Source organism: Rhinolophus sinicus, chromosome 9 (assembly GCF_057876585.1).
Source record: "Rhinolophus sinicus isolate RSI-liver-muscle chromosome 9, RSI-T2T, whole genome shotgun sequence".
Taxonomy (NCBI): Eukaryota; Metazoa; Chordata; class Mammalia; order Chiroptera; family Rhinolophidae; genus Rhinolophus; species Rhinolophus sinicus.
Genome location: NC_142509.1, coordinates 22,678,730 through 22,704,145, shown reverse-complemented (window position 1 = coordinate 22,704,145; position 25,416 = coordinate 22,678,730). Strand labels below are relative to the sequence as shown.

The window sequence follows — 25,416 nt, the reverse complement described above, 5'->3', positions numbered from 1 at the left end:
CTAGTTATTTTTGCTTACACCTGGCCCACCTCACTCAGTCACATTCCCTTCCTGGCCCCTGGAGCATTGTTTAAGTTTGTGACTCTTGGTTGGGTGGCCATTGCAAAGCAGGGACAGGTTGAAGCAGAGTTTAAATCACTGATGAATCGGGGCCCAGATTGGACTCTGCCTCAAGGCTCAAAGCAGACACAGATTGATGGTGTACTTCAAAGGCGGAAGAGACACTTCTAAGAGTTTTGAAAGAACTGCCGCTACTTGTCTGTATTACATCTATTGTACCTTTCAAGAGAATTATATGATGTTTAAATACAATAAATGAAAGTTTCCATAAACAGACACAAACACTGAAAGAATGCTAGCATGTCTTGAATTTGAATCACTTGAAAGAAGCAAGATGAGATTCAAACTCTTAAAATTACTTTGTAAAATAGTTTAAGTGTATTTTGTTCTCATCTTTTATGACTTCTCTAACTGTCCCATACAGTAATAAATGTTTGCAGAAGGAAGGAGGGAAAAAAGGAAGGAAATTACTTGAATATAGGGACTGGCTAATTCATTTTTTCAAAATTTAGTTTCTATTAATAATAATAATTAGAAAAAGTTGCAAAACTAGTACCGAGGGGTCCTGTGTCCCTATTACTTAGATTCCTCCAATGCTAACTAACATCTTCCATAACTATAGGCCAATCCCTTTTTGTATTCCAGTGCCTCGTAGTAGGTATTCAATAAAGTTTACTGAATGAATATGCTTTTGTATAGAAAACTAACAGTATCATCCATTGATTTAGGAGGTTAGTTTCTCTATTTTATTTTATTACCTTTGAGCAGGTAATATATTCATGTGGGGTAAAATCAATAGGTACAAAGGGTACACAGTGAAAAGTAGGTCTCTCTCCTTTCCCTGTCTCCCAGTCACCCAGATGCCTCTCCAGAGGCATCTATTTATTCCTTTCTTATGTCTCCTTCCACACATAGTTAATGTTTGCAAACCTTCATGTCTGTTGTCTCCTTGCCACCTCACCCCCATCGTAGCATACCATATGCACGTCTTTTTCACTTAGCAGTTTATACTGGAGATCATTCTATATCAGCTCATATAGTGCTTCTTCATTCTATTTAATGGCTATTTAATATGTATTTCATTAGATATTAAATGGCTGTACCATAATTTATTTAACTAATCCCTGACTGATGAACATTTAGGTTGTTTCCTGTCTTTTATCATTAAAAACAATACTGCAGTGAATACCCATGTCTGTTTCTATTTAGCCCAGATATAGTCTCTTTAGGTACTAAAGCATACGTTTACAAATTTGAAATCCCCAACCTTTCCTCTTTGGTCATATAAATAGAACTTCGATGGCAGAAAATTTCCCGAAGCTTTGTGTGCGTTTTTGGCCTAAGTCAGTGAGATTTGCCAAAGGTCTGGCCCCTTGAACCGATACTGATGCACCTGTTGTCAGTTGTTTTCATCTGAGTCTGATAAGAAGAGAAAGGAACAAGATAAGTTCCTCTCAGGATGCTCTACTAGGGGTGTGTCATCAAAGATAGTGAATGTGCATTACTTTTCTTCACTCCTATCACTTGATCCATCTTGCTTATCCAGTCCTTGCTCCTAGCCACTGGGTCTTATCTCTTATTCCAAGTTCTTTTCTATCTCCCCTTAACTGCCCACCAGATTTTGGTGAAATTTCATTACTCAGGAAACATCCCCATTTCTAAACAGCTTTACCCTGCTGAGAGATGAATCATGTTACCTTTGTGTTGCTGGCTGGTGTCTTATTAGCCATATCTTTCTTGAAGCAGAGGTTTTTTTATTTATTTATTTTTTTTTTTTTGGTTTGTTTTTTTTAATTAAATTTATTGGGGTGACAATTGTTAGTAAAATTACATAGATTTCAGGTGTACAATTCTGGATTACATCATCTATATATCCCATTGTGTGTTCATCACCCAGAGTCAGTTCTCCTTCCATCACCATATATTCGATCCCCCTTACCCTCATCTCCCACCCCCCCACCCCCCGCCCCCATTACCCTCTGGCAACCACTAAACTATTGTCTGTGTCTATGAGTTTCTGTTTCTCATTTGTTTGTCTTGTTCTTTTGTTGTTTTTGGTTTATATACCACATATCAGTGAAATCACATGGTTCTCTGCTTTTTCTGTCTGACTTGTTTCGCTCAGCATTACTCTCTCAAGATCCATCCATGTTGTCACAAATGTTCCTATTTCATCTTTTCTTACTGCCGAATAGTATTCCATTGTGTATATATACCACAACTTCTTTATCCATTCATCTATCGAAGGACATTTTGGTTGTTTCCATGTCTTGGCCACTGTAAACAAAGCGGCAATGAACATTGGAGCACATGTGTCTTTATCTCTAAATGTTTTCAGATTTTTTGGGTAGATACCCAGGAGAGGGATTGCGGGGTCATATGGTAATTCTATTCATAATTCTTTGAGGAACCTCCACACTGCCTTCCATAACGGCTGCACCAGTCTGCATTCCCACCAACAGTGTATGAGGGTTCCTTTTTCTCCACAGCCTCTCCAACATTTGTTATTATTTGTCTTGTTGATGATAGCCATTCTGACTGGGGTGAGGTGATATCTCATTGTGGTTTTGATTTGCATTTCTCTGATGATTAGTGATGTTGAGCATTTTTTCATATGTCTATTTGCCATTTGTATGTCCTCTTTGGAGAAATGTCTCTTCAAGTCCTCTGCCCATTTTTCAATTGGGTTGTTTGTTTTTTTGTTGTTGAGTTGCATGAGTTCCTTGTATATTCTGGATACTAGCCCCTTATCGGAGGCACTGTTTGCAAAAATTTGAAGCAGAGTTTTAAAAGTTGAAACCGGTTTCTTTTTTGACCCTTATCTAGGTTTTCATTGCAATGCCTGCAGGGAGGACTGTTGCTCTTCTCCACGTTCAGAATTTATTTTGGTCCCATGAAGCCCAGTGCTCCTATGCAGCTGTTAGTTAACAAGCTGCCCCAAATGTCTGCAAAATGGGAGGGATACACAATGATGAGCTTGTCAGTCATTCATTTAGTCCTTAATTCATGCAACAAATATTTATTGAGTGCCTACTCTAGGCCAGGCAGCCTCGGCCTAAGTCAGTGGAGACAAGATCCTTGCCATTGTAGAGTTTGTTCTCTGGAATGAGTGGATGTTGGGTGTGGAGGAGAGACAAAAATAAATAAGCAAATGATTTAGTATATTAGAAGGTGATAAATGCCACAGTGGGGGTGGGGAAAGGGGTTGGGTGAGGCAGGCTGAGAGAGGTTGGAAATCAGGGAAAGGGTGCACACTGCAATGTTAAAAAGAGTAGCCTAGGTAGGCCTTGCTGAGGGTGTGAAATTTGAACTAAGATTTCACAGAGCAGAGGATATCCTTACATAATATCTATCCTGTGTGTATGTATGTGCATGTGTTTGCATGAAAATACCACTAATGACTGAATTTTTGTTAACAACTCTATTGAGGTATAATTGACATACCATTCAACTCACCCTTTTAAAGTGTACAATTCAGTCGTTTTTAGTATATTTTTAGAGTTGTGCAACCATCACCATTATCTAATTCCACATTTTCATCACCCCCAAAAGAAACCCATTAGCAGTCACTACCCATTCCTGCCTTCCCCTAGCTCTTACGAGCACTAATCTCCTTTCTGTCACTGTAGATTTGCCTATTCCATTTCACATAAATGGAATCGTACACTTTATGGTCCTTCGTAACTGACTTCTTTCACTTAGCAAAATGTTTTTAAGGTTCATCAATGTGTCAATACTTCATTCCTTGACAAATAATATTCCATTTTATGAATATAGCACATTTGTTTATCCATTCATCAGTTAATGGTGACCTTGAATTTTAAATAACGCAAAGTGTTGTGGATGGGGAGTCGTAATTGATCTCTCCTTTAAGGACTGGACTGTGCCACCTGGGGGCACATTGTCAAGATGGATGTTGCCCAGTTCCAGTCAGCACTAGTTAGGCTTGGTTCTGGGGAAACTAAAAAGCCACCAAGTAGATCCCTACTTTTTCAGGTGCCTCCCTCCTGAGCAGAAGCTCTGGGTGGTCTAAATATGGCAACACAGATCTGTGGATTTTTTCAAATGTATTTTCTATTTCACATTTCGAAAATATATTGTACTACTTTAAAATGTAAGTTTGGTAAGTTGTTTACCCAAGACAATTTTCAATGAGTTTTCTTTACTTTTTTTTTTGGTCTTTTTAAGATTTTGGGTGTGGTAGTAAGTAGAAGCAGATCATCCTAACCAAATATTTGCGAATATCTGAACAAAGCCATTCTGCTGAGAGAAGGAAAGACTCCACGAAGTGGGAATTGAATCTGAATTTTGAAAGAAGGGATTGATTCTCATAGAGTACTAGATGAGAAGGGAAACGGCATGTTCCAAAGAGGGGCAAGGACTTGAAAGTTTATCTTCTGGATGACCAGGAACCCCTGGGCCCTGCAGCACGTGTCTTCCGTACATTAATTTGGGAGCCATCAATCTGTGTACAAAGGGTTATGTTGTTGGAAATCCTCTGGCTCTGTGCACACCGCAAGACTCAGAGTTTCAGAACTTCTCTTGAGTGGGGTGTTTGAGTTACAGTCCCTGGGGTTGCAGAAAGATGAACTCCATCAAAATCTAAATGGTTAAATGGCTCCCCCCCACACACGTTAGGAGTAACTGTCTAAGCGACACCGGTGCAAGAACCGGACACGTCCCGGCATGGCGGAGCTGCAAACGGCCCCAGACTGCCACGGCCTTTTCCATTTGATCCTGGAGGTGGGGATGAGGGTGGAGGGTCGGGTGTAGGCGTCCAGCTTCAGGGAATTGTGGACTGGAGCGGAGGAGCCGGAAAGGACAAGGCCCTAATTCCTGCACGGGACTAGGAGGCGTGGGGCTTCCAGAGAGGACGAACATCACCACGGAGCAAGTTCCGATCCCCATTCCCGCCGAACTCTGGCATCCGCGACGAGTAATGTCTGCCGCGGAGCGTTGAGCGCGGCTGAGGCAGAGCCCAGACGAAGGGGCGGAGCGTGAGCGTGGGGGCGGAGCAGATACGGCAGGAGGCGGAGCGAGGACAATGGGCGGAGCAAGACCTTGGGCAGGAGGCGGGGCGAGAGCAGTGGGGCGGAGTGCAGACGGCAGGAGGGGGCGGAGATTAGGCGAGGAGGCGGGGCGCAGGCAGAGGCAGGGGCGGAGAGGGCAGGGGCGTGCCCGGCAGTAGGGCCCCGCCCCCCGCCGCAGGCGCGCCTGCCCCGCCTTCCCGCTCCCCCGGGAGGCCGTGGCGGTCGAGCGCGGGGAGGGAGGGGAGAGCGGGTCACGACGCTGCCGGGGCGGGGATAACCCCTCACGTGGAGCAGATGAAAGGGCCGCGGCGCGACGGCCGGGGGAGCCGAGCCGAGCCTGCGACCCACAAAGCCGCCGCCGCTGCCGCGATGGGGCTGTGAGGCGTCCGCCTGCGCTCGGTCCTCCGCCGGCCCGCGACTATGCCCGGCCGCGCCCGCCCTCCGCGCCCTCCCGCCGCAGGACCATGAGGCCGCGCTCGGGCGGGCGCCCAGGGGCCCCGGGCCGCCGCCGCCGCCGCCTCCGCCGCCGCCCCCGCGGCCCCCGCGGCCACCGCTTGCCGCCACCGCCGCCGCTGCCGCTGCTGCTTGGGCTGCTGCTGGCGGCCGCGGGGCCCGGCGCGGCGCGGGCCAAGGAGACGGCGTTCGTGGAGGTGGTGCTGTTCGAGTCAAGCCCGAGCGGCGACTACACCACCTACACCACCGGCCTCACGGGCCGCTTCTCGCGGGCCGGGGCCACGCTCAGCGCGGAGGGCGAGATCGTGCAGGTAGCTGCCCTCCGCCCGGGCTCCGCGCCGCCTCCGCCACAAGATGGCTCCGGGGGCTGCGCCCGCCGACCCCGCCGCGGGCTGGTGGGCGGGAGGGGCGGTGAAGAGGCTGGCGGCATCCCTCCCCGGCTGGCGGGCGGGCGGGACGCGGCCTCCAGGGCGCCGCAGTGGGGGGCGAGCGCACGTGGGGGCTCGTCCTTCTATTGGTCCTGGAACCGTGAGGGGAACCCCGGGTCTGGGTACCCACGTTGGGCGGCCCCCTTGGTCTGGTTGGGCATTTTGTTTTGCCTCAGGTGGAAGTCTTAGGAACTACCTGTTGAATGCCAACTTTGAAAAGATGAATGATGGAAGGGGTGGCTTGTTTCAGGTAGCAGGTTTTGCCTTCCATCCACGCATGTTATTTTTTTTTAATTTTATTTAGGGAGGGGTGGAGTAGCCAGGTTTGTCTGAGGGGCTGCACCATCACGTTCCCCTGGAACCTGCCGCCAGCCTTATTGGGGGCTGACCCTCCTGCAGGATTCTGGAGGAGCAGCTGCAGGCAAGGGAGCAGGGGGAGCTGACCCAGGAGGAGTGGGGATCGCGGGTGCCCTGGAGTGGCCGTGGAAGGCAGCCCTCACTGCGTGCCTCAGATTACAGAGGGTGGGAGGGAGACTGCCTGCGCACTCCTTGGCCAAGGACTTTTGCGGAGGGCCTGGGAATCGGGAGGCAGGGTCGCTCACTGACAGGGCCTCCACCTTGCTCCCAGTGAAAGGTCTGTATTTCAGAGCAATCTGGTTAGGGAGAGCTTCAAGCTGAGCTCAAGCCTCTGCGGATGGTGAACTGAGTAGATGCCTTTCGCTTCCTTGGCTATGATTTTACCAACTTGCTAGTGGACAGCCAGCACACTTGTGGCGGTTAATATGCATGCCTAGGATGGGGGCGATTTGAAATGGTTGGTTTAACTTTGAAGCTTTTGGGCGGATAGCTGCGGGGCCCAAGCTTTGGGCCTTCTGCGCTTTCCTCTTGGATGAGTTATGAATGAAGAGAAGGGGACTCTATGGAATGACTGCATAGCAGCCTCTTCCTTTCCCTGCTGTAGACTCAACGCTCTGCGTGGATACGACATGGAGCTGCAGATAGGACAGGGAGCTGTGCAGCTGGGCTCCTTACAGAGGTGTGTCCGTAAAAGCTGGAGGAGACACCTCTGTTGGACGATTAATCAGCAGCATTGCCTTACAGGGTTCTCATTCCCATCTTAAACTTCTGGTGGTAGAAAGAAGGGGAAATATGTTGTTTGAGTCCTGTGACTACATACGTTAAAGGCTTGGGGACACTTTTCTTTGTTAATGTTTAATTTATAAGTTGGAGAGAGGATGCTCTGCTGAAGATTCCTACCCATTTCAGTTGCAGCCTTCCAGAATAGTTCGAATCTTAGAGCTTGTTACTTGTGACTCCTTGTTTCTCTTTGAGGCTTTCACTGTGCCCTCATGGCTTTAGAAATGTTTGATTTACAGTCTCCCAAGAGAAAAGATGTTTTAACATGACATTTCACTTTTTGAAGGAGACTTTTGAAGTTTGCGATTTTTATCTGCAGTGTTTTAACTTGTCCTCTTTCTCTATGGTAGTTTGTCTGGCGAGCTATCCATTATGAGTAGTGCTATACTTTGGAGATAATCTTGGGTTCACCATTTAATACAAAATTAGCAGTTTAAACACACCATTTGTAACTATTTTATCCTTGTGAGTAGAGAGATAATGTGTGAATTTGGCAGAAGGAATCTATTCTTCTTTGAAACTTTTTGAAGTGCTTATCTAACTCTTTTGTAGTCCATTAGCCTAGCCAAAAAAAAAAAAAAAAGAAAAAAGAAAAAGAAAATTAAGTCAACAGTTGCTAAGTAAAGAAAAATGACTTAAATGGTATTTAATAAGTTTACCTGTTAAGCAATCACTAATAGGTGTCCTTAATTCCCTTATAACTGCAGTAATGTTAGTGAGTTTATCCGAGCTGTTTGACTAGTCATTTCTTGGTGTTCTTACTCTACGTCTTTAATAACTTTACTTGCTGAACCTCTCTGTGCACAGAAGGAACGCAGTGTAGCTTTCAGGGCTGTGTGTGTACAGAGACTGGCATGCTTTTATTAGTTCTTCGAATACACTGCTCAATTTAAGGAACTGGTGTGGCCCCCTGTCAGCTCTGAAAAAGGTTTTTGTAAGGAAAGTTGATGTTTTAGGACTGCTGAGAGGGAATGTAACATTTTGCCTGAGAAATGAGAATGCAGAAGAAACAAATTGGTGTTTAGCTTCAGATTAATCATGTTTTGTAAGTGCCCTTGTTGAACTTTTCAAACCTTTTATTTACTCTCTTTAAAAAAGACTTTGCATGATTTGCTATTTAATACTTTATGGTCTTCAGAACAGTTCATTTTCCTAAACTAAACCTAAGTAGCGGCACTATAGCATTGCCTTTATTTCCAGTGGGGTTCGGTAGCACTGTTCATGCTTTAGGGGAGGGAAAATACCCTGTTTGGGAGTCTCTCTCCTTTAAGAATGCTAAGATAGGAAATTGGTTGGTATTACTGATTTGTTTCCCTCCCTGTTACATGCAATGAAAGTATGTGTGTGTATATATGTTGATATAGTGGATGCCTTATCACAATCTGGTTTGCCCAGATACTTCAATCATTTGCATGGATTAGGGTAGGGGGAGGCCTGGTTAGGAAGAGTGTGTGTGTGTGTGTGTGTGTGTGTGTGTGTGTGTGTGTGTGACAGAGAGAGAGAGAGAGAGAGAGAGAGAGAGAGAGAGAGAGAGAGAGAGAGAGAGACTGAGAGAGTAAGTAATTCAAACCTTGGGATTAGTCACAGGATTCCTGGTTCTCTGCTTGTGCATTTTCGGCTTAAATAATTTTCCCAAGGTCACAGTGTACTCTGTAAGAAGAGGGGATTTTTCTTTTTTTTTTTTTTTTTTTTTTGGACATCATCATCTGTGAAAGTGTGAAAACAATGTGTGGATGTGAAATGCTATTAATTACTTTTATTATCTTATTCATGCAGCATCAAAGCCTATTTGCTTGTAAGAGTGTTAGGCATACAGTGTGAATGCTGGAGGAATTAATTACACTTTTCCTGTAGTTCTGAAGTGTGGAACTTTACAGGGTTCTTAGACATATTGATATATATTTCATCTTTGAACCAATTTGTTGCCATTAATGAGATCATTATCTGAAACTTTCAGACTTGGCTGTGCAACTCACGTGGTTAGTGATGTTTAATAAGGCCTGATTAGACTCTGGCTAGTGGTATGTGGATTGGTTAAACAAACAGAAAATTTGCATCGCTCGAGATGAAAGATTGTTTTAAAGTGGAAATGCTTTCTTTTTTTTTCTCTTGAAGTCAAATATTTAGAAACGCTTGAGAAATTCATTTGTAGAAGGAATCTGAATGATAGGTTTTGTGTAACTTTAAAATCCGCCTTTCTGGATCCTGGGTTAAGTGTTGAATAGTTTTGAAAGCAGAGGAGAGCTGAGAACATTTAAGAACTAAGCCGGTGCCTTTAGCTATGAGGGATGGGAGGAGAGCTGGATGGTAGGTTCCAAAGGCTGAGTGAGGTCCTTAAATATCCAGTGTTAACTAAGGGTTATTATAGAGAATAATTTTAGGAAACTAATTCCTCTGCCGTGTTTTCCTGTCAGTGTATTTCTGCAGTTTAGCATTTGATCAAACACTTTCTTTTCATCTCCATTTTAAGTTACCAGGCCTGCCTCTAAAAATTGACTTGGCCTAATAGAACAATTGCGTGCTGACAGCTGACCTGGATTTGTGCAGAAAGGGATTGCCGACTGTATTGTCAGAGAGCCTTTATAGGTTAAAATCAAGCACTGATTTGGCGAGAAAACATTAGGACTGTTTTGTGACCTTATGAATTCTTAGAGGCTCTTATTTTCTGTCTTCCCTGAGATCTCATGGGAGTTAGTAATACAGTTTTTAATGGAGATGCAGATGGGAGTGGGAGGTAAGTGTGGAGTCTGTAGACTAGAGGGAAGGTACTAATGGCTTCCATTAATGAACATTTATTGTGTACAGGGCGCTATGCCAAGCACGTCACATGTTTGTTCATCACATCTTGACATTAACATGAAATTAGCAACTGTTGTTAACCCATTTTAAAGAGGAGGAAACTGAGGCTGAGAAAGGCAACTTGACTTCTCCAACCTCACACAGCTAGCAAATGATAAAACCTGGATTAAAACCCAGGTCTGTCTGGCCCCTTTGTTCTTATTTTTGCCAAGTAGATAGACTTGGTTGGTTAGGATTTTGACATTAATTCAAGTCTTAATTTGCCACAGTCTAGTATAGGGGTTTGTAACCTGAGAGTTATAGACTTCCAGTGATGGCATGTGAATCCCTGAAATGATGCATATAAGTGTGTGACTTTTATTTTCCTGAGAAGAAATGCAGTTTTGCCTCTTAGAGGGTTCTGTGATACCCCTTTTCCCCAAGAGGTAAAAAAGGAGGCACTAATCTAGTACTTGTCATCAAATAGTGCATTACTAACAATTTGAGTGGAGCGACGTGGGGCTCAGGCTGGCAAGAGTGGTGGTGAAGTCTGTGGGATTGTAAGCCTCCATTGAGCACATTCATTTGGTAGATGTTTACCGAAGCCCTCTTCTGTACCAGACGCTGTAATGCTGTTGCCTTCTGGATTTCACTGTCTCTTATGAAGACAGCCATGTATGGATAAATAATAATCCTTCCCAACTGGGTTTCCCCACAGAATTGAGCCCTTAGTCTCTAAGGCATTCATTGTCTATAATGGATTAACTTCTCTCCTGTGCATCTATCTAGTATTAATTAAGTTTGTCATCCTTGGGAGAAGTGAGAAAATAATCACTCAAAGTATTTTCCGCATTTAGATGGTCAAGTGCAAGAAGGTAACAACCGTTCACCATTCATTGAGAAGCGAGATGGAGCATCTGTCAGTGTTGCAGTGCCTTAACAGCCACTCCTCACACCTTCCCTTGTGGACCTGGGCATTATGGGGTCCGGTCTGTTTGTTTTTGCTCATCCCTGGATCCACCCCTGGGTGCCCAGTGCCTGGTACTTACCAGACACTCAATATTTAGTCAATGAATGATGGATTTAGAGTGGATATCAGGCAGGCAGTGGGGCTTAATGGGTTTGGATTAATTGATGAGAACACTTTCATTTGGCTTGGTTAATACATTCTGGGGCTGTCTTTCCTTTTTGGTTGTTATTTCCAGAAACTTGATTGATTAGTTGGAAAGAGTGGACCTCTGTCTGGTTCTGGCAGACTCACTGGTATCACTATACCAAGTCGTGTGAGAGTGACCTGTGTGTGCGTGTATTCAGGGGCAGGATACCTGGCATTACGAAGGTCTGAAGATGTTCTTTGCTTGATAAAACACTTGAGTACTGAGAAGGCCCTAATGTGGGCAGCTGTTATGGATGGACAGACACTTGAAGAGTAGTTCGTGGCCAAGCCCACGTGTCCCTGGGAGTAAATGTAGAAGCTTTGTACTCAGAATCGTCGTAAAGTTGAATACATGCCGTGTGAAACCTTGCTTCTTGATGGTGTTTCTCAAGTCTGGAGAATGTGGATTTGTTGTCGTGATAAAAATGACATGTGAGTCGATCTTCATAATCAGAAAAACCAGATTCAGCCCTTTCCTGTGTTAGATGAGGAGACTGAGGGCCAGAGAAGTGAAGAGCCTCACCCAGGGCCACGTGGTGATGGCCCTGGTTTAATATTCAGGTCTCCTTACTCCCAGGCTTGGAGCCTTTCTGTCATCCATGGCTGTGCCTCGGCTGGGCGTCCTAGGGAGAGCAGAGATAGCAGGGTGCTTTGTGATCACGTGTACACTTGGGGAAGGCCAGGCCTTCTTCAGTTGTCCATTGGGTTCAGGCGGTTGCTTTTCTCCTCTAATTTCGATATTGTGAGTTGCTCAGTCTTCCTCTCTGTCAGAGCTTTTAAAAGTAGCTACTAATGATAAAGTGCTTCCTATGTGCCAGGCACTGGGCGCAGGGCTTTGCTCACATGTGACAGGCGAGGTAAATGGCATGTCTTAGGTTTTTTAGAGGATGAAACCAAGCTCGGAGAGGTCAAGGCACTTGTGGAAGTCACTGGATACGTTGGTGTAGGGCAGAGATTCACACTTAGGTCTTTCTCATTCTAAGCCATTTCTGTTTTTACAAGAGTGCTTCGCTTGACACTTCTGCTTTCAATTAGAATATGGGAATTGATGGTGAAATTTAGAGTCAGATATAAGCCCAGACTGATTGATCAAGAAATGAATCTGTCTGAAGCTTCAACTGAGAAAACTGCCCTTACAAAGATTTATTTCCTATCTTCCTTCCTTCCTTTCCTTTTTTTTTCCTTCTTCTTTTTTTAATCACAGAAGTCTTTTTCTAACTTGTTTTTTTCCACAAAGAACCCATCTGGTAAGTTTGGGAAGAGGGACCAATGACTTGAAGTATCCAGCTGTCACTCGATGGCACTTCCGTTGTTTTTTTGCTATTGGGAAAGTTGGACCGGCCCTAGTGTTCTGGCATTTAAAGGGATTTCTGGTGTGAGACACACCTCCTTCCTGTGGCTGACTTTTTCAGAGCCATTTTGGATTCTGCATGGCAGTCTCCAAAGAGGTCCTGTCTTGTGTTCATCACTTTTCTTCTTTTGCACAGGCTGTGCGTTCCCTGACTATTTGATTGAAAAGACTAAAGCCGTGGATGCTCCCTGCTCATTCTGTCCTCCTGGCTGTTACCATTAACTGTGGGTGCCACATTCCTTTAGTGGGTGCCGCATTCCTTTAGGCTGACATTCGCTGCTACCTTCTGTCCGCCAGACCCTGTGTGAGGCAGGGCAGCAGGTGGGGATGAGGAAGATGCTGTCCCTGGCCGCAGGCAGCTGAGCGAAGGGGACAGTCAGCATGGGAACCACGGTCCTACCTGGGAGGACACGTTCACAGGATACGGGAGAACCCCTGGCCCAGGGTGCTGAGTTTCGGATGGGAACCCCATTCTGAAGAAACACGTATGTAATGACACAGTATGCATATTTGCACCTTCTGGCCTTTTCCAACTCATTTCTACCTACCTTTGAGGTTAAAGCTGATAACCCCTTCGTGGAGACGTGCCTTTCTGCCTGTCAAACAGGATAGGGAGGAGGTAAAGAGTAGAGGTTCTTTGTTCCATTTGTAGCTTGAATGAGATGTTTGAAAACCTGACTTTTAGTGGTTCTGTTGACTCATGATAGTGTGAAGAGAATGAGGTCAGCTGGCCCATTGTGGTTCAACGGAGAGCATTTTATTTTTATTACCCTTAAGATGTGTTGTAAGACTTGATATTCATCCCCTTCTCTCCCTCGCAGCCAGTGTAACATGGTTGTTTAGAAACTCAGTTTGTAGTGGTGATTTGGTGAAAAAAAGACTTTGATGATCTTAGAAGTTTGATGTGAAAAATGTATGTTGGAATGGAGACTTCTGGTTTCCTGGTGCAGAAGCTATTGCATGCAACAGGTCATGGTTGATTGGAGGTATGTAAGGTCCCATCTAGTGCTGTAAGAATTTCATTAAAGCTTCATTTTTCACTCAACCTTAATTTGAGTACAGTAACTGGTCAGAGACATTTATTGAATTCCTACTATTGATACAGCCTAGAGAAGACACATGGCTTTTATGTACCCATGCTATAGTTTTTATGCACCCCTGATACGTGGTTTTTAGATGTTATTTCTGGGATTTCTCCCATACAAATATGAGCAGTTGAGTTAGCGCCAAAGGAAACTGAGTCTGAGGCTCTAAGTAAGCTTCTCGAGGTCACAGAGCTAGGAATGAACTTGGGTCACTGGAAGCCAAAGCTTACTCATCTGAGACTTGGGTATATCTTGGCAAGATTAGGCAAAACTGTGAGAATAGATTCATTTGATATTACCTCTAGTCGGGGCCAAGATCTTCCTTTAAAAAAATCATCTATAACTTATTATTTAATTATACAAATAATAACATGTTTATTATAAAATACAAAAGAGTATGAAGAAAAAATCCATCCCACTACTTACAGATAACCTCTGTTAACCTTTTGTGTTTGGGTATAATTTTCTTTTTTTCTCTTGAGCTTGGAGGGATTTTAAAGGAAATCGGGAAAAACATTGCCTGGTGTTTATAACTCTTTGTACACCTTGAGTATTTTCCTTTTACTAAATGCTCTGAAACACTCCTAGTGTCTGTGCAATATATTTTTCCCCCCTTATTATAAGTAATGCTGTGAAGAACATCCTTTTTCTATCTCTTGATTGTTTTCGTAGGGTAAAGTTCTAGAATTAGGACCCCTGGGTCAGTGGGTATAAACATTTTTAATGTTCCTGCTGCGTGTTGTCAGCTTGGTCTGCAGAAGAGTGGCTCTAGATTATACTCCCCTGCCAGGTTGGGACACACGTTTCCACGTATACCTGCTCACAGTGGGTAGTATCTGTTTCTTAAAAAAACAACAACAAAAAAAGCCCAACCAAAAAAACAACTTTGTAAAAGTCTATATATCCTGATCGTTTAGTGAATCCTAAACACTGGCTTCCCCCCGCCATGAGGATCTGAGTTATGACTAATGTCCACACTGAAGGGAAGGTACCTGGCGTGGTATCTGGGTACCTCCCTTGTAGGTGTGTCTGAGCACGATTCAAATCAGCACGCTGCCCTGGTGTTTTGGGCAGGGACCTGGTGGCTGTCCAGGCAGCTAGATGGCCATGCTCGGAGGCCTAGAGAAGACCTCACCGAAGGCAGGGCAGTGCTGTCAGCACACCCCATGGCAGCGATTGTGGCCTGGGAGGGGGCTGCTGCACTCCCTGTTTTCTGCCCTGCCTTTCCCTTGGCACAGGCTCTCTGCTTATAAACAGGCTGGGTTTGGAAAGACCATATAAATCTGTCTTCTCACTCACAGTGACGCTGTCAGTCTGTGATGGGCAGAGATGCAAGTAGAGCCATGCACCAGATATCAAGGATGCATTCAAACAGCAGGTCCCTGCGCTGAAAATGGCTTCATATTTTGTTTGATCCCTTAAAAAAACCTTACATAAAAATCTGGGGCTTTGGCTCTTCTTGAAAAATTGAAAGATCTGGCAGCGTTGGGTCCACCCACATTCTCGCGTGGCAACACCCTGGCCTGCCCCAGTGGCGTCGCAGTTCTCTTTAGATGGGACATGGGCCTTCCAGTTCACGCGAGTCTTCATTGCATGGCTTCAGCTTACTGCCCTCACTGGTAATTACTTCTACCAATGCCTGGCCCCTGTAGGCGTTGGGCTTTGCCATCTTTTCTGTCTCGGAAAGATCTGCCGCTGAAAGCTTTTAAGTTGCACTTGGTGAGTCTCCTTTCTTTCCTTTTTCCCCCATCCAGTGTGTCTGATGTCCAAAGAGTGGCGTTGTGACACTTCAGTGGGCCCCATGCAACCGGGGAAGGCCGAACTGGCCCTGATGGGACTGAGTGCTCTTTTTACTTTAATACGGCTGCTTCGATTTTCTCTTGTTCTTCTTGAAGGCTGAAGTCTCAGCCATTTGGCCTGTGCCTGCATGAAGGTCTTTGTCCCTTCTCTCTTGTGGCTCCTTGGTTTCTTTTGATTACTAGAGTTACTGTTTGAGCTGAAGAACACCCTGAAACTGCTTTGGCTCAGCTCTCCTTTTACAGTGAGGGGACTGTTGGCCAGGGCCTCGGGCCTGTGATCACAAGAGGAGCTGGGATTAGAACTTGTGTCTTGGTGCTTTCACGTGCTTGTCTTTCTAGAATGGCATCCCACATTGATGGTTGAGTCCCAGAAAATCTTCCATGTGCCTGGAGCTTTAGGGTCCCTAGAGTACTTGCACTATCTCGTTTTATCCTCCCAGCTGCGAGTGCCTTCCCCGGCTTCTGCCCCAGGAGGCAGGCTGCTGTTCAGGTTGTCCTGGTTGCCAAGGCTTGTCCCACACTTGACACAGAATGCTTTTCTTTGTACCTAATTGTACACTCCTACTTAAATGCAGTTGACATTGTGTGTTCAGCACCTTTATGCGATTTTTGGAAATATCACTGGGTACCTGGAGACTTGGCCTCTTTTCAGCACGGGCCTCAGTCTTGGAGTGGGTGGTAAGCAGGCAGCTAATGGCATGTAAAGAATGTTGCAAGCTTGACTTGCAAAGCCGTTTCAGAATTTTAGTCAAGGTAGCTTGTGGCCAAGTCAAAGGGAAATGGTGGTCTCAAGACGATGCTTGATTTGCTCTTTCCTTGTTGACCTTACTTCTTCAAGCCAGATGCTGCCTCACGTTCTCTTGCCTCCCATCAGTTCTTCCCCTCTCCACCATTCATCTTTCTGAAGTAACCTCTGATCTTGTTACTCCCTTGATCAAAATCTTTCAGGATCATGCCGTGGTTTACTAGTACTGAGCCGAGTACGGAGGTGGCCTGGGCTGTCTCTCCAGCCTCTCTGCTGTCTATGGGAAGCGGGCCTGGGTCCTGTGTGTTGCTGCCCTGATTCACTGAACGGGTCCTAGGCTCTCTTGCCTCTGTGCACGTCATTTTGGATTGCCCTTCTGTGGGGACACCTTTCGACTCCCCCACGTTGCCGACCCCCATCTTTGCCCGCTAATCTTCCTTTCCCCTCTCCCAGCTGTAACACTTCCATTCCTTCCCATCAAGCATTTCCACGTGCCACCGGTGCATTCCTTTGAATCAAATCATTCCTTTTTCCACGTCTCAGCTGGTCTTAAATTCCTTATTGTAGCTATCTTTTATTAATGTTTTCTTTTCCCCACAAGATCACAGCTCCCGGTAGATAGGGATTGTCTTACTCATCCCCCTATTGCTTTACAATAAAACTCTTACATATTTACCAAATTGAAATTCTTCGAGATCAAAACACTTTGGGATAGGATAGCGAGGGGGATGTGATGTGGCCAGAAGAAGACTTGGCTTTTTGAGGGAGAACTTTCTGTGATTGTGGAAATAATTCACAAGCAGTTTTCAGACATGGGTGTTTCCTAGGACTACCCCAAATAGTTGGAATGGATCAGACTCTCAAAATAATCTCACCTTGCCTCCGCTCTCCAGGAGGTCTGGGAAAATGAGATGGGACAAGGAAATGACACCATCTGACTCCTCCCAGTCTGGCGTGTGACTGCTTGGGTGAAGTCTTCAAAGTCTGCTGGAGAAGAGACCATGTCAGCCTGGCTGTAGACTTTTAGGGAGTGTGTTTTATTTAAATATGAATCATATTTTGGTGTCATTTAGAAAACGGGTCCTTCTGGGGCCTAGCAAAGGTTATCTGTAGTTGCAGAATGACCCATCAGAAGCAACTGGAAGTGCGTCCTTACTTAAATTTGTACCATAGTGTTTCCTGGATACCCCTTTGGAAGTTCTGGCATGGGCATGGATCCTGTGCTTAAGTGCTGGGTGGGAAGCAGTTTTGAAGGACTACAGTAGTATTCCTAAAGAGGCAAGCAGACTACGTGGGGGAGAAATTGAGATTTCAAGTTAATAAACATTTGATTTTCTACTCTTTATGGGGCCCATTCTAAATATTTAGGAATTACTAAATTACGGTAGGTCCCCCATTCCATTCCAAGACCCTCAGTGGATGCTTGAAATCGTGGGTACTACCAAACCTTATATAAACTATGTCTTTTTCCTATACATACATGTTTTCCCTTACCGGAAGCACTTTATGGCATCTCTTTGGCATATCTGAATTGCCAGCGTCACGACGCTTGTGCTTTGCGGTCATTATTAAGTAAAATCAGGGTGACTTGAACACAAGTCCCACGACACTGCGACTGTTGATCTGATAACCAAGATGGCGACTAACTAATGGGTGGGCAGCACATACAGCAGGGGTGGGGTGGACAGAGGGATAATCCTCGTCCCGGGTGGGACGGAGTGGGAAGGCGCGAGAGTTCATCACACTACTCAGAATGGTGTGCAATTTAAAACTTTTAAATTGTTTATTTCTGGAATCTTTCATTTAATATTTTCGAACTGTTACTGACTGTGGTAACTGAAACTGCGGAAAGCGAAACCACGGACAGTGAAACCGCGGATAAGGGGGGACTACTGTATTGCGTAGTGATGTGTATGTTGGCATGTTGAGATTCTTTGGTTATTGTTTTTGTGGAACAGTGGCTATTATATGGGCTATCCATGATGTGTTACACTTCACTTGTACTAAAGGGTTTCTGTGCCTTTTCATGGCATGTCCTCTCCAGAAACGTTCCAGTGTCTATCAGCCCATGTTCCCCTCATCTAGGAAGCTGAATGAACTGCTTATATATAGTTTTGAAGTTTTGGTGTTATTACGTTTAAATCTCTAGAACACATAAACTCACTTGTGGCATTAAATGTGCCGTGCGGGTGATTTCAAGTTCCAGTGGCAGCGGTAATTTTTGCATTTCCTGACTCTTGTGTTTAAATGTGCAGTCTCAACATTGCATCACCATAGGTTTTCACATTTAATGAATATTTATATTGAGCTGAGTTCTATACGAATGCGGTGGTTTCTGACTTGATTATAGCTTGCTGTGTACTGTGGCGAGGAGTGCCGTACAGACAACAGAATTGGCACACGTCTCAGCATGCCAAGCCCTGGCGGATGTGGTTAGGGACCACGGTGACTGGTGCTCTGGTTGCCATAGCAACCTTGTTTTTGGAAGGGGGAGGCTTTAAAACAACTATGGGATGGGGTAGAACAGTTTTGAATATTCCAAGTAAAATTATTGCCTATATGCATCCCTATAAGAAGATGTAGAAAACTTTAGAATTCTTACTATATGCTCAGATAACATTAATTGATTTTCTTCATAATTTATTTTCTTAATTTATTTATGCAAGGCTGTTTTAATTGCCCTCTTGCAAACTTGTAGAAGTTATATAGTGGGCCTTTCGTGTATGAATGTCTTCCCTACTTGCTGCAGGGCAAATAGGGAATCTTCTGTCTCTTACTGGGACAAACCCCTCCCACCCCCTACCAAATCCCTTGCCCTCTAGTAACTCTAACCTAGGGATGGATGGCTGATTGTGGGACGGGGAGGAAAAGAACTGGAGAGGTGAATGGGGGGGGCTCCCCCTCCCTCAGCTTGTTATTTTCTTTCCTCCCTACTTCCCCTCCCAAGAAGGCCTATTCTATCCCCTCCCTATTATATATTCAGCAAAGACTGGTCACCGGTGCCATCACCCATAAGTGGGGTCTTAGGGTGTCCAGCTCTCAAAGTCGGGCATTCAGAGCTGGGGCTCCTGGGATGTGTCCCTGGCATCCCACCCTGGAACCCTGTTCTCCCCTTTGCAAATGGTGTCCATGCGTGATGAATGCGGTGGAGCTGGATTTGTGCAGTGAAATGTCTGGAAGGGAATGGATGGGACTCTCAAGCACAAGCCGCTGTCCTGGCGCCCCTTTACAGGAGGAGACCCGAGCTACCGGAGACGGTGACTTGTGCAGCTTCAACAGCTCACACAGTCGTGTGTGGTGGGGGGCCTGCCGTCAAGGCTCATCACACAAAAAAGCAACCCACCCCCACCCCTTTGAACGGCAGTACACTATTTCAGAAGCGGAGGCTGACCACAGGTTTAATATTTTCTTGATGACTTGGAGCTACCTCTGTGACTCTCCTTTAGATTGTATCCTTCTTCAGGGCAGGGCTGGTATCTCAATCTTTTGACATTTTCCCACTCCAACACAAAGGACCGCATGGTGCAAATTAGGAAAGGCTGTCCCTTCCTCAAGATACCTCACTTCTCTTTGCCATGAATGGGTCATAATGTGGATGTAGAATGGCCACTGATGTGAATGGCACCCCCTAGAGTTGTGCAGTGCACAAGGCCGTCTCCTTGTTGACTGATGTGGCACCTGTCTGGAAGTTGTTCCCTCTTCTCCAGTTCTGATTTGCTGCTTCTGATTTCTGTCGTTCATTCCTAGAAAACCAGGAAACCATGTGTATTGGAATTGAGTATAAAGTTAGGAAACAAGATAACGGAGAGTAAGGAGTTTAGGACACGGATTCTTGACACCTGCTTTGGCTGCTTTTCTGCTTTGTGCTCACTGGAGTGGGGTCCTCAGACTTTGGGTGCATTATAATTAAAAGGTAGGCCCTTTATGGAGCAGAAATGGCACCACCATTATTTTATGGGAGACTATACACATGTATTCCTAACAACCGACTTATAAGTTAACTTTTGGGCTATATCCTGATTTGGGTAGAAGTTCTCTTTAGTTCTATGTTATAACTACAACCTGGAGCCAGCTGTATCTAAGAGGAGTTGGGAGGACGCTTCCTTGTCATTGGATGTTGATATGGCTTTAGAAGCAGTAGTTTTCAACTTTGCTATGCAGATACCCAAGGTCTGTCAGGTTCCTTAAAGCATGTTGTAAATTTTGTAGAACGAAGTGTTTCTGGATTTCCCTTGCTGATGGGAGACGCAGCCGAGTGCCAAGTCTGGAGCCAGACTGCCTAGGATTGGATCCTGACTCTGCCAGTTTTCTGCTGTGGAAAGGTGACTCTGCCTCTCTGCCTCTCAGTTTCTTTATCTGTAAAATGGAGCTAAATCTTTCCTAGAGTTGTTGCGAGGATTAAATGAGTTGCAGCATGCAAGTTTGTTTAGTGAGGATGAGGATGAAGAAAGTAACATACATAACTTCCATGATGTCTCTCACCTAAACTTAATATTTATGTTGTAGTTCCCAAATGGTTAAAAAATTTTTATTCTGAAGTGGGTGTTTATCAGGGTTTAAAGAATTCAAAGGTCTTACTCATTGAGAAGTGACCGTATCGTAGCACATTTCTTAATGTGCTCAGTGCCTGACTACTTGCACCTGAGTCCCTTCTCCACTAGTGGGGGGGCCCATGAACTCCCCAGAGTGATGCTTTCTTCTTTTTTTTAAAATTTTATTGGGGAATTTTGGGGGACACTGTGTTTCTCCGGGGCCCATCAGCTCCAAGTCGTTGTCCTTCAATCTAGTTGTGGAGGGCGTAGCTCAGCTCCAAGTCCAGTTGCTGTTTTCAATCATTAGTTGCAGGGGGCGCAGCCCACCATCCCATGTGGGAATCGAACCGGCAGCCTTGTTGTTGAGAGCTTGTGCTCTAACCCACTGAACCATCCGACTGCCCCCCAGAGTGATTCTTAAGCCCTCTGTGAGAGGCTCCGGGTTCATTCCTCCCTGATCCCCAGTTCTCTTTTAACCTCTGTTTCCTGGGAGGGATGCTTTGTCGCAGCTTTATCTGCTCATTTCTACGCTCTATAGCTAGAGCACTGTCCAAGCCCTGAGTGTTGTAAGTGGGGCACGTGTACGCACATAGACACACACATGTGAACTGCATGTCCAGTGTACCGGAGGCTGGATTGCTAGGCCAGCCTGCCTGTTCCAAGGCCACATGGCCTGCATACGGGCATGAGTGCTGTGAAGGAAAGTTGGGTGGTGGATTGCTTCCCTGGCCCCGGCCAGGACACGTGGAATGTTGTGCTGTGCCAAGGCTGCGCTCTGGGGGCCTAATTATGTGGGACCTGCGGCGAGCACAGGAGACTTCAGCACTTGGTTTGATCCAGTGTGCGATTTTGCCAAAGCAAATACTTTATTAATCTTAACCCCCCCCCCCAAATTAGACACATTGACTTTTTCTAAAAATGGGAATGATAGTAGTGTATTGTGTGTGTGGGGTTTTGTTTTTTTTTTTTGGGGGGGGGGGTTTAACTCCCCTAACCCCCTTCTGCCAAGACTGGGCTGTGCATTCCTCTCCTTGAATGGAGAAGGTAGTTTCCATCTCTGTCTACCCTCGTCTCGCACATTCCTGAGACTGGGTGATAGAAAGATACCCCTTCTCCTTTTGTGCAGGTGTGCTTTTCTCCTTGCTTTCTCAGAAGTTCCACTACTTTCTACTTCAAGGCCAAAGAGTCTTGCTCCTGAAAGGATCTGCCATCCTGATGGAGCTTCCCTAACCGGGGACTCTGCCTGGTGTCCTTAGGATTCTAATCTAGAATGCATGTAGGGAAACTGTTGGGGCACTTCCTGTTGACCTTGATTGTGTCTTGGGAGGCTCCGCCATAATTTCTCTTGTGGCACATGAGTGAATGAACGAAGTCAGTAGAGGAAAGGCTTCCCACTTGACACCCTCACAGCATCTTGGGTAAAGGACATATCGTTGGGTAGAATGAATCTGATATTGGAAAGTGAGCTTTTCTAGTCCAAACTAGAAAATAAAATGTCTCTAAATAAGCAAGCGCCCTAACGTTACCATGGAAAACAATTCTGGGTGAGCCTTCTCCCTTCTCCGCTTGGCCTCTGCCTTGAAGTCTGAGGGGACCTGGTAGGATTTACCAGCTTTGAAGTCCTAAGGTGCTGTTTTAATACTTTTCTTCTACGTTGCAGGTTTCGAGACCGATTTAACTAGATTCTGGAGGGAGCTTAGTTTACAGCGTTCTTAAGAGCTCGGACAATCTTGAAAGAGTTAAACTCTAATTAGCTCATTCCTAAGGTATTTAATGCCCTTATTAAAACTCAACTGCTCGTTCACTTTTTTCTTCAGTGAATCAGATTTCTTGAGGAGCTGAGCCTTGCTCCTCAGATCACAGGCTCACATGTTGAAGCTGGCAGTGCTAGAGGCTAGTTCCTATCTGTGTGACAGCATTTTTAATTTCACAGGACCGCCTTTGATGTTCCCAAATATTTATAGGCAGCTTTAGATCATTTCAGTGTGTGCTTTCTTTTTCTTTTCTTCTCTCTCTTATTATTATTATTTTTTTTAAACTGGAGCAAAAGTTCTTCCTCATGCAACAGCCTTCCTTTTATCCTGTTAGTTTATTTTTGTTTCCTTTGCAGCTTTGGCGAAGACTCTTTGGCTTCACTCGCACACGCGCACGCGTGAGATTGACCCTTCTTTTAGCTTCTTTAGGAAAGGCCACCTCTCTATCATCCTGCCTGCTTGAGATTGCTTAAGGCACTTCTGTTGTCCCTGGACTTTCTAGAGGATGAGTTTTTTTCTGATTTGTCTCAGGAATCTGCTTTCTGGCTGAACTGAAAGCTTTCAGTTCAGTGTGGGACGTGGGCAATATGTGTGAGGTGTCCCTTTATGCATGACCAGGCGGTGGTGACCCACCCTGCCTTCATGTGTTGACCAGACCTCAGCTATTTATGATTTATAATGTAACCTTGGTAGACACTGTCGTAGCGGGAGCAGGAAATACAGGTCGATAGAACTTTCCTGATCTTTACAAGCTTGTTCTCTTTGCCTTTGCTGCACTTCTTGGCTGAAAGTAGTAGAGAATCATAGATTTCAGTCTCAGGGATGGGAAAAACAGTTGTGATTTGTTAAACCATTAAGAAAAAGAAAAAGGAAACTTTGTACCAATCAAAACAGATGACAGAACACAGGACAGTGGTTTCTCCAGCCTGGACAAACATTCTGCTTGTGAAACAATCCAAGTTATTGAACTCTAGGCTGCTGTAACTGCCTGGGCCCAGAACCTTTCATGGCTTCCTCTATCACTGCTGGCTCTGCCTCCTCCTGCATGGAATGGAAGCCTTTTAGGGCTGAAGGTCACATAGGTGGTTGGTGAGATGTTTGAATGAATGAATACTGTATTAGACACCGTCCTTGGGGCTTTATGCTGTTTGTCCCATTAGATTCTCAGGCGGATTCTGAGTGATAAAATTTCTATCCATGGGTTTTTGGATGAGGACACCAATATACAGAGAGGTTTAACACAGTTAGTGAATGGAGAAGCGGGCCTGAAGCTTACAACTGTATTTACAGCTTCACCATAAGGTAGTTTGCAGCAGGTAAATCTGATGGTCTGCTGCTAGCCTCTTACCGCTAAAAACCTCCTGAGGCTAGATCTACTGAGTGTCTCGTTCTGAGAGTTCAGAGCTGACCAGGTTCTTGACATGCAAGGGTCACAGTGGTGGAGAGCAAGGCCCTGGAGCCAGACAGGCCTCTGTTTGCATCTGGGCTCTGTTACTGCCAGCCTCTGTGACCTTGGCCAGGTCACCCACCTCCCCGAACCTGTATTTCCTCATCTCTAGCATAGGACGGTATAGCTTGTCCCTCCAAAAGATTGTGAGGATTGAGTGAGATAATAAATGTAAGGCATACAGTGAATGCTTACTATATGTGAGCTCCTGTGGCTGTTGCTGCATAGAATTGTCACCTTCAAGGAGTTCACAGCCCTGGGGAAGACAGGTAAACCAGGTATTAGATAGGTAAACCCGGGAAACTTGGCGGCAGCTATAGCAGGGAGGTGTGCTGTGCGTAGCAGGGCACAGGACAGTCAGTGGCTTGAGTTTTTATATCCTTCCGTTCAGCAGGTATGTATTGAGAGCTTATCTCTGCTAGGCAGAGCCCTTGAGTCACGCTGATACCTCCCTTCTCCTCTCCTGAAATTTCCCTTTTCCTTGGGGGAATGTGAGCTAAAATGTTAATTGCCACCTGGAGAAAGATTTTGTGAAGTCATTTTTGCATAAACCCCCAAGATGCCAAATGGCACTCCACTTGACAATTTCTCTTGTATGGTTTTGTGTTATCCTTCAACTGGTATTTTAATCTTACCTAATTTCCCCCTAATTTTTCTGGTCTCTTCTACATGAGAACTTTGTGGCCCTTGAGAATGGATAAACGCCTCGCTGAGGGAGCAGGTGGGGATCCTTTTGTTCCCCACGGTGCCCAGATGGTGTCCGTGCCTTCTCGTGGTCTGGTTCCGTGGGGATTTGTTGATAAGATTTTGCTTTGATTTGGTTTTCCAACCCAGTGCCATATTCAGATTTGATTACCCGCACTGTGGCTTTTTTCTCTGCTTAGTTTCATTGTCTCTGTCATTGGCTCTCTTGAAACATAAATCCCGTTATCCGCATCGCCCACCCTTTTGCAATTAGCGGGACTGGTTGTGCAGTAGAACTTTTGAACTACCCACAGAGCATGATTCAGAGTAGATGTCAGCATACTTTCACTTGTTGAATTAATTGATTGATAACATTTAATCTAGAACAAAAGATACAATTGAAAGGCAGTGTCTGTTGTCTTTATATACTTAAGATTCCAAATAAGCCTTTCTGCTCAAATAGGTTTAAGGTCATTTCTGTGTCTTTCTTGTTGAGTTAGGGAGCTTTCAGTGGGAAGTGGATGTTTTCTAAATTTGTTGATTTGAAGCCAAGATGATGTTCTAACAACTGCTTTTGGACCATGAAAATCATGTTAATTTCTGATTTGGCTCTGTTTGAAGGTACCGCTAGCGTAGGTCATTTATATTCAGCTTTAGTACCCATGCTCTCTTTAGCAAGTTTAACTTCACATGAAAATTAGCGTATGTTCAGTTAAAACAACAAATGATTGAAAGGATGGTTCAGAAGAAGGGTAAGTGACAGAGAAAAGGAAGCATGAAATTGACTGCAGGTCAGCTCCAGAGTAACTGAGAATTAAGCAAAGCCCAGGTTTCTTTCCAGAGAACCCCTGACCACCGTCTACATTTGTTTACCTTCTTTGGGCATCTTGGTGGCATTCTTTTGTCTTTGGTCCATGCACGGTGCAGATGGGCCGTGCTATGGCTAAGGCAGTGGTGTCTGGGAGCGTATCTTGAAG

General features: G+C 45.2%; 1 protein-coding gene across 2 annotated transcripts in view; it reads left to right on the top strand.

Annotated features, from left to right (window-relative positions):
* Nucleotides 1-5,334: 5,334 nt before the first annotated feature.
* ZNRF3 (zinc and ring finger 3) overlaps nt 5,335-25,416 on the top strand; it is a 139,420-nt gene continuing 119,338 nt past the window's right edge. The window contains exon 1 of one of the 2 annotated variants that reach the window (XM_019743118.3): nt 5,335-5,854. In XM_019743118.3, coding sequence (XP_019598677.3) covers nt 5,555-5,854 — 300 coding nt within the window. In that variant the 5' untranslated portion in view covers nt 5,335-5,554. Of the gene's footprint in view, nt 5,855-20,325; nt 20,345-25,416 lie in introns of those variants that run through there. The other variant, XM_088800958.1, reaches the window with a different exon arrangement.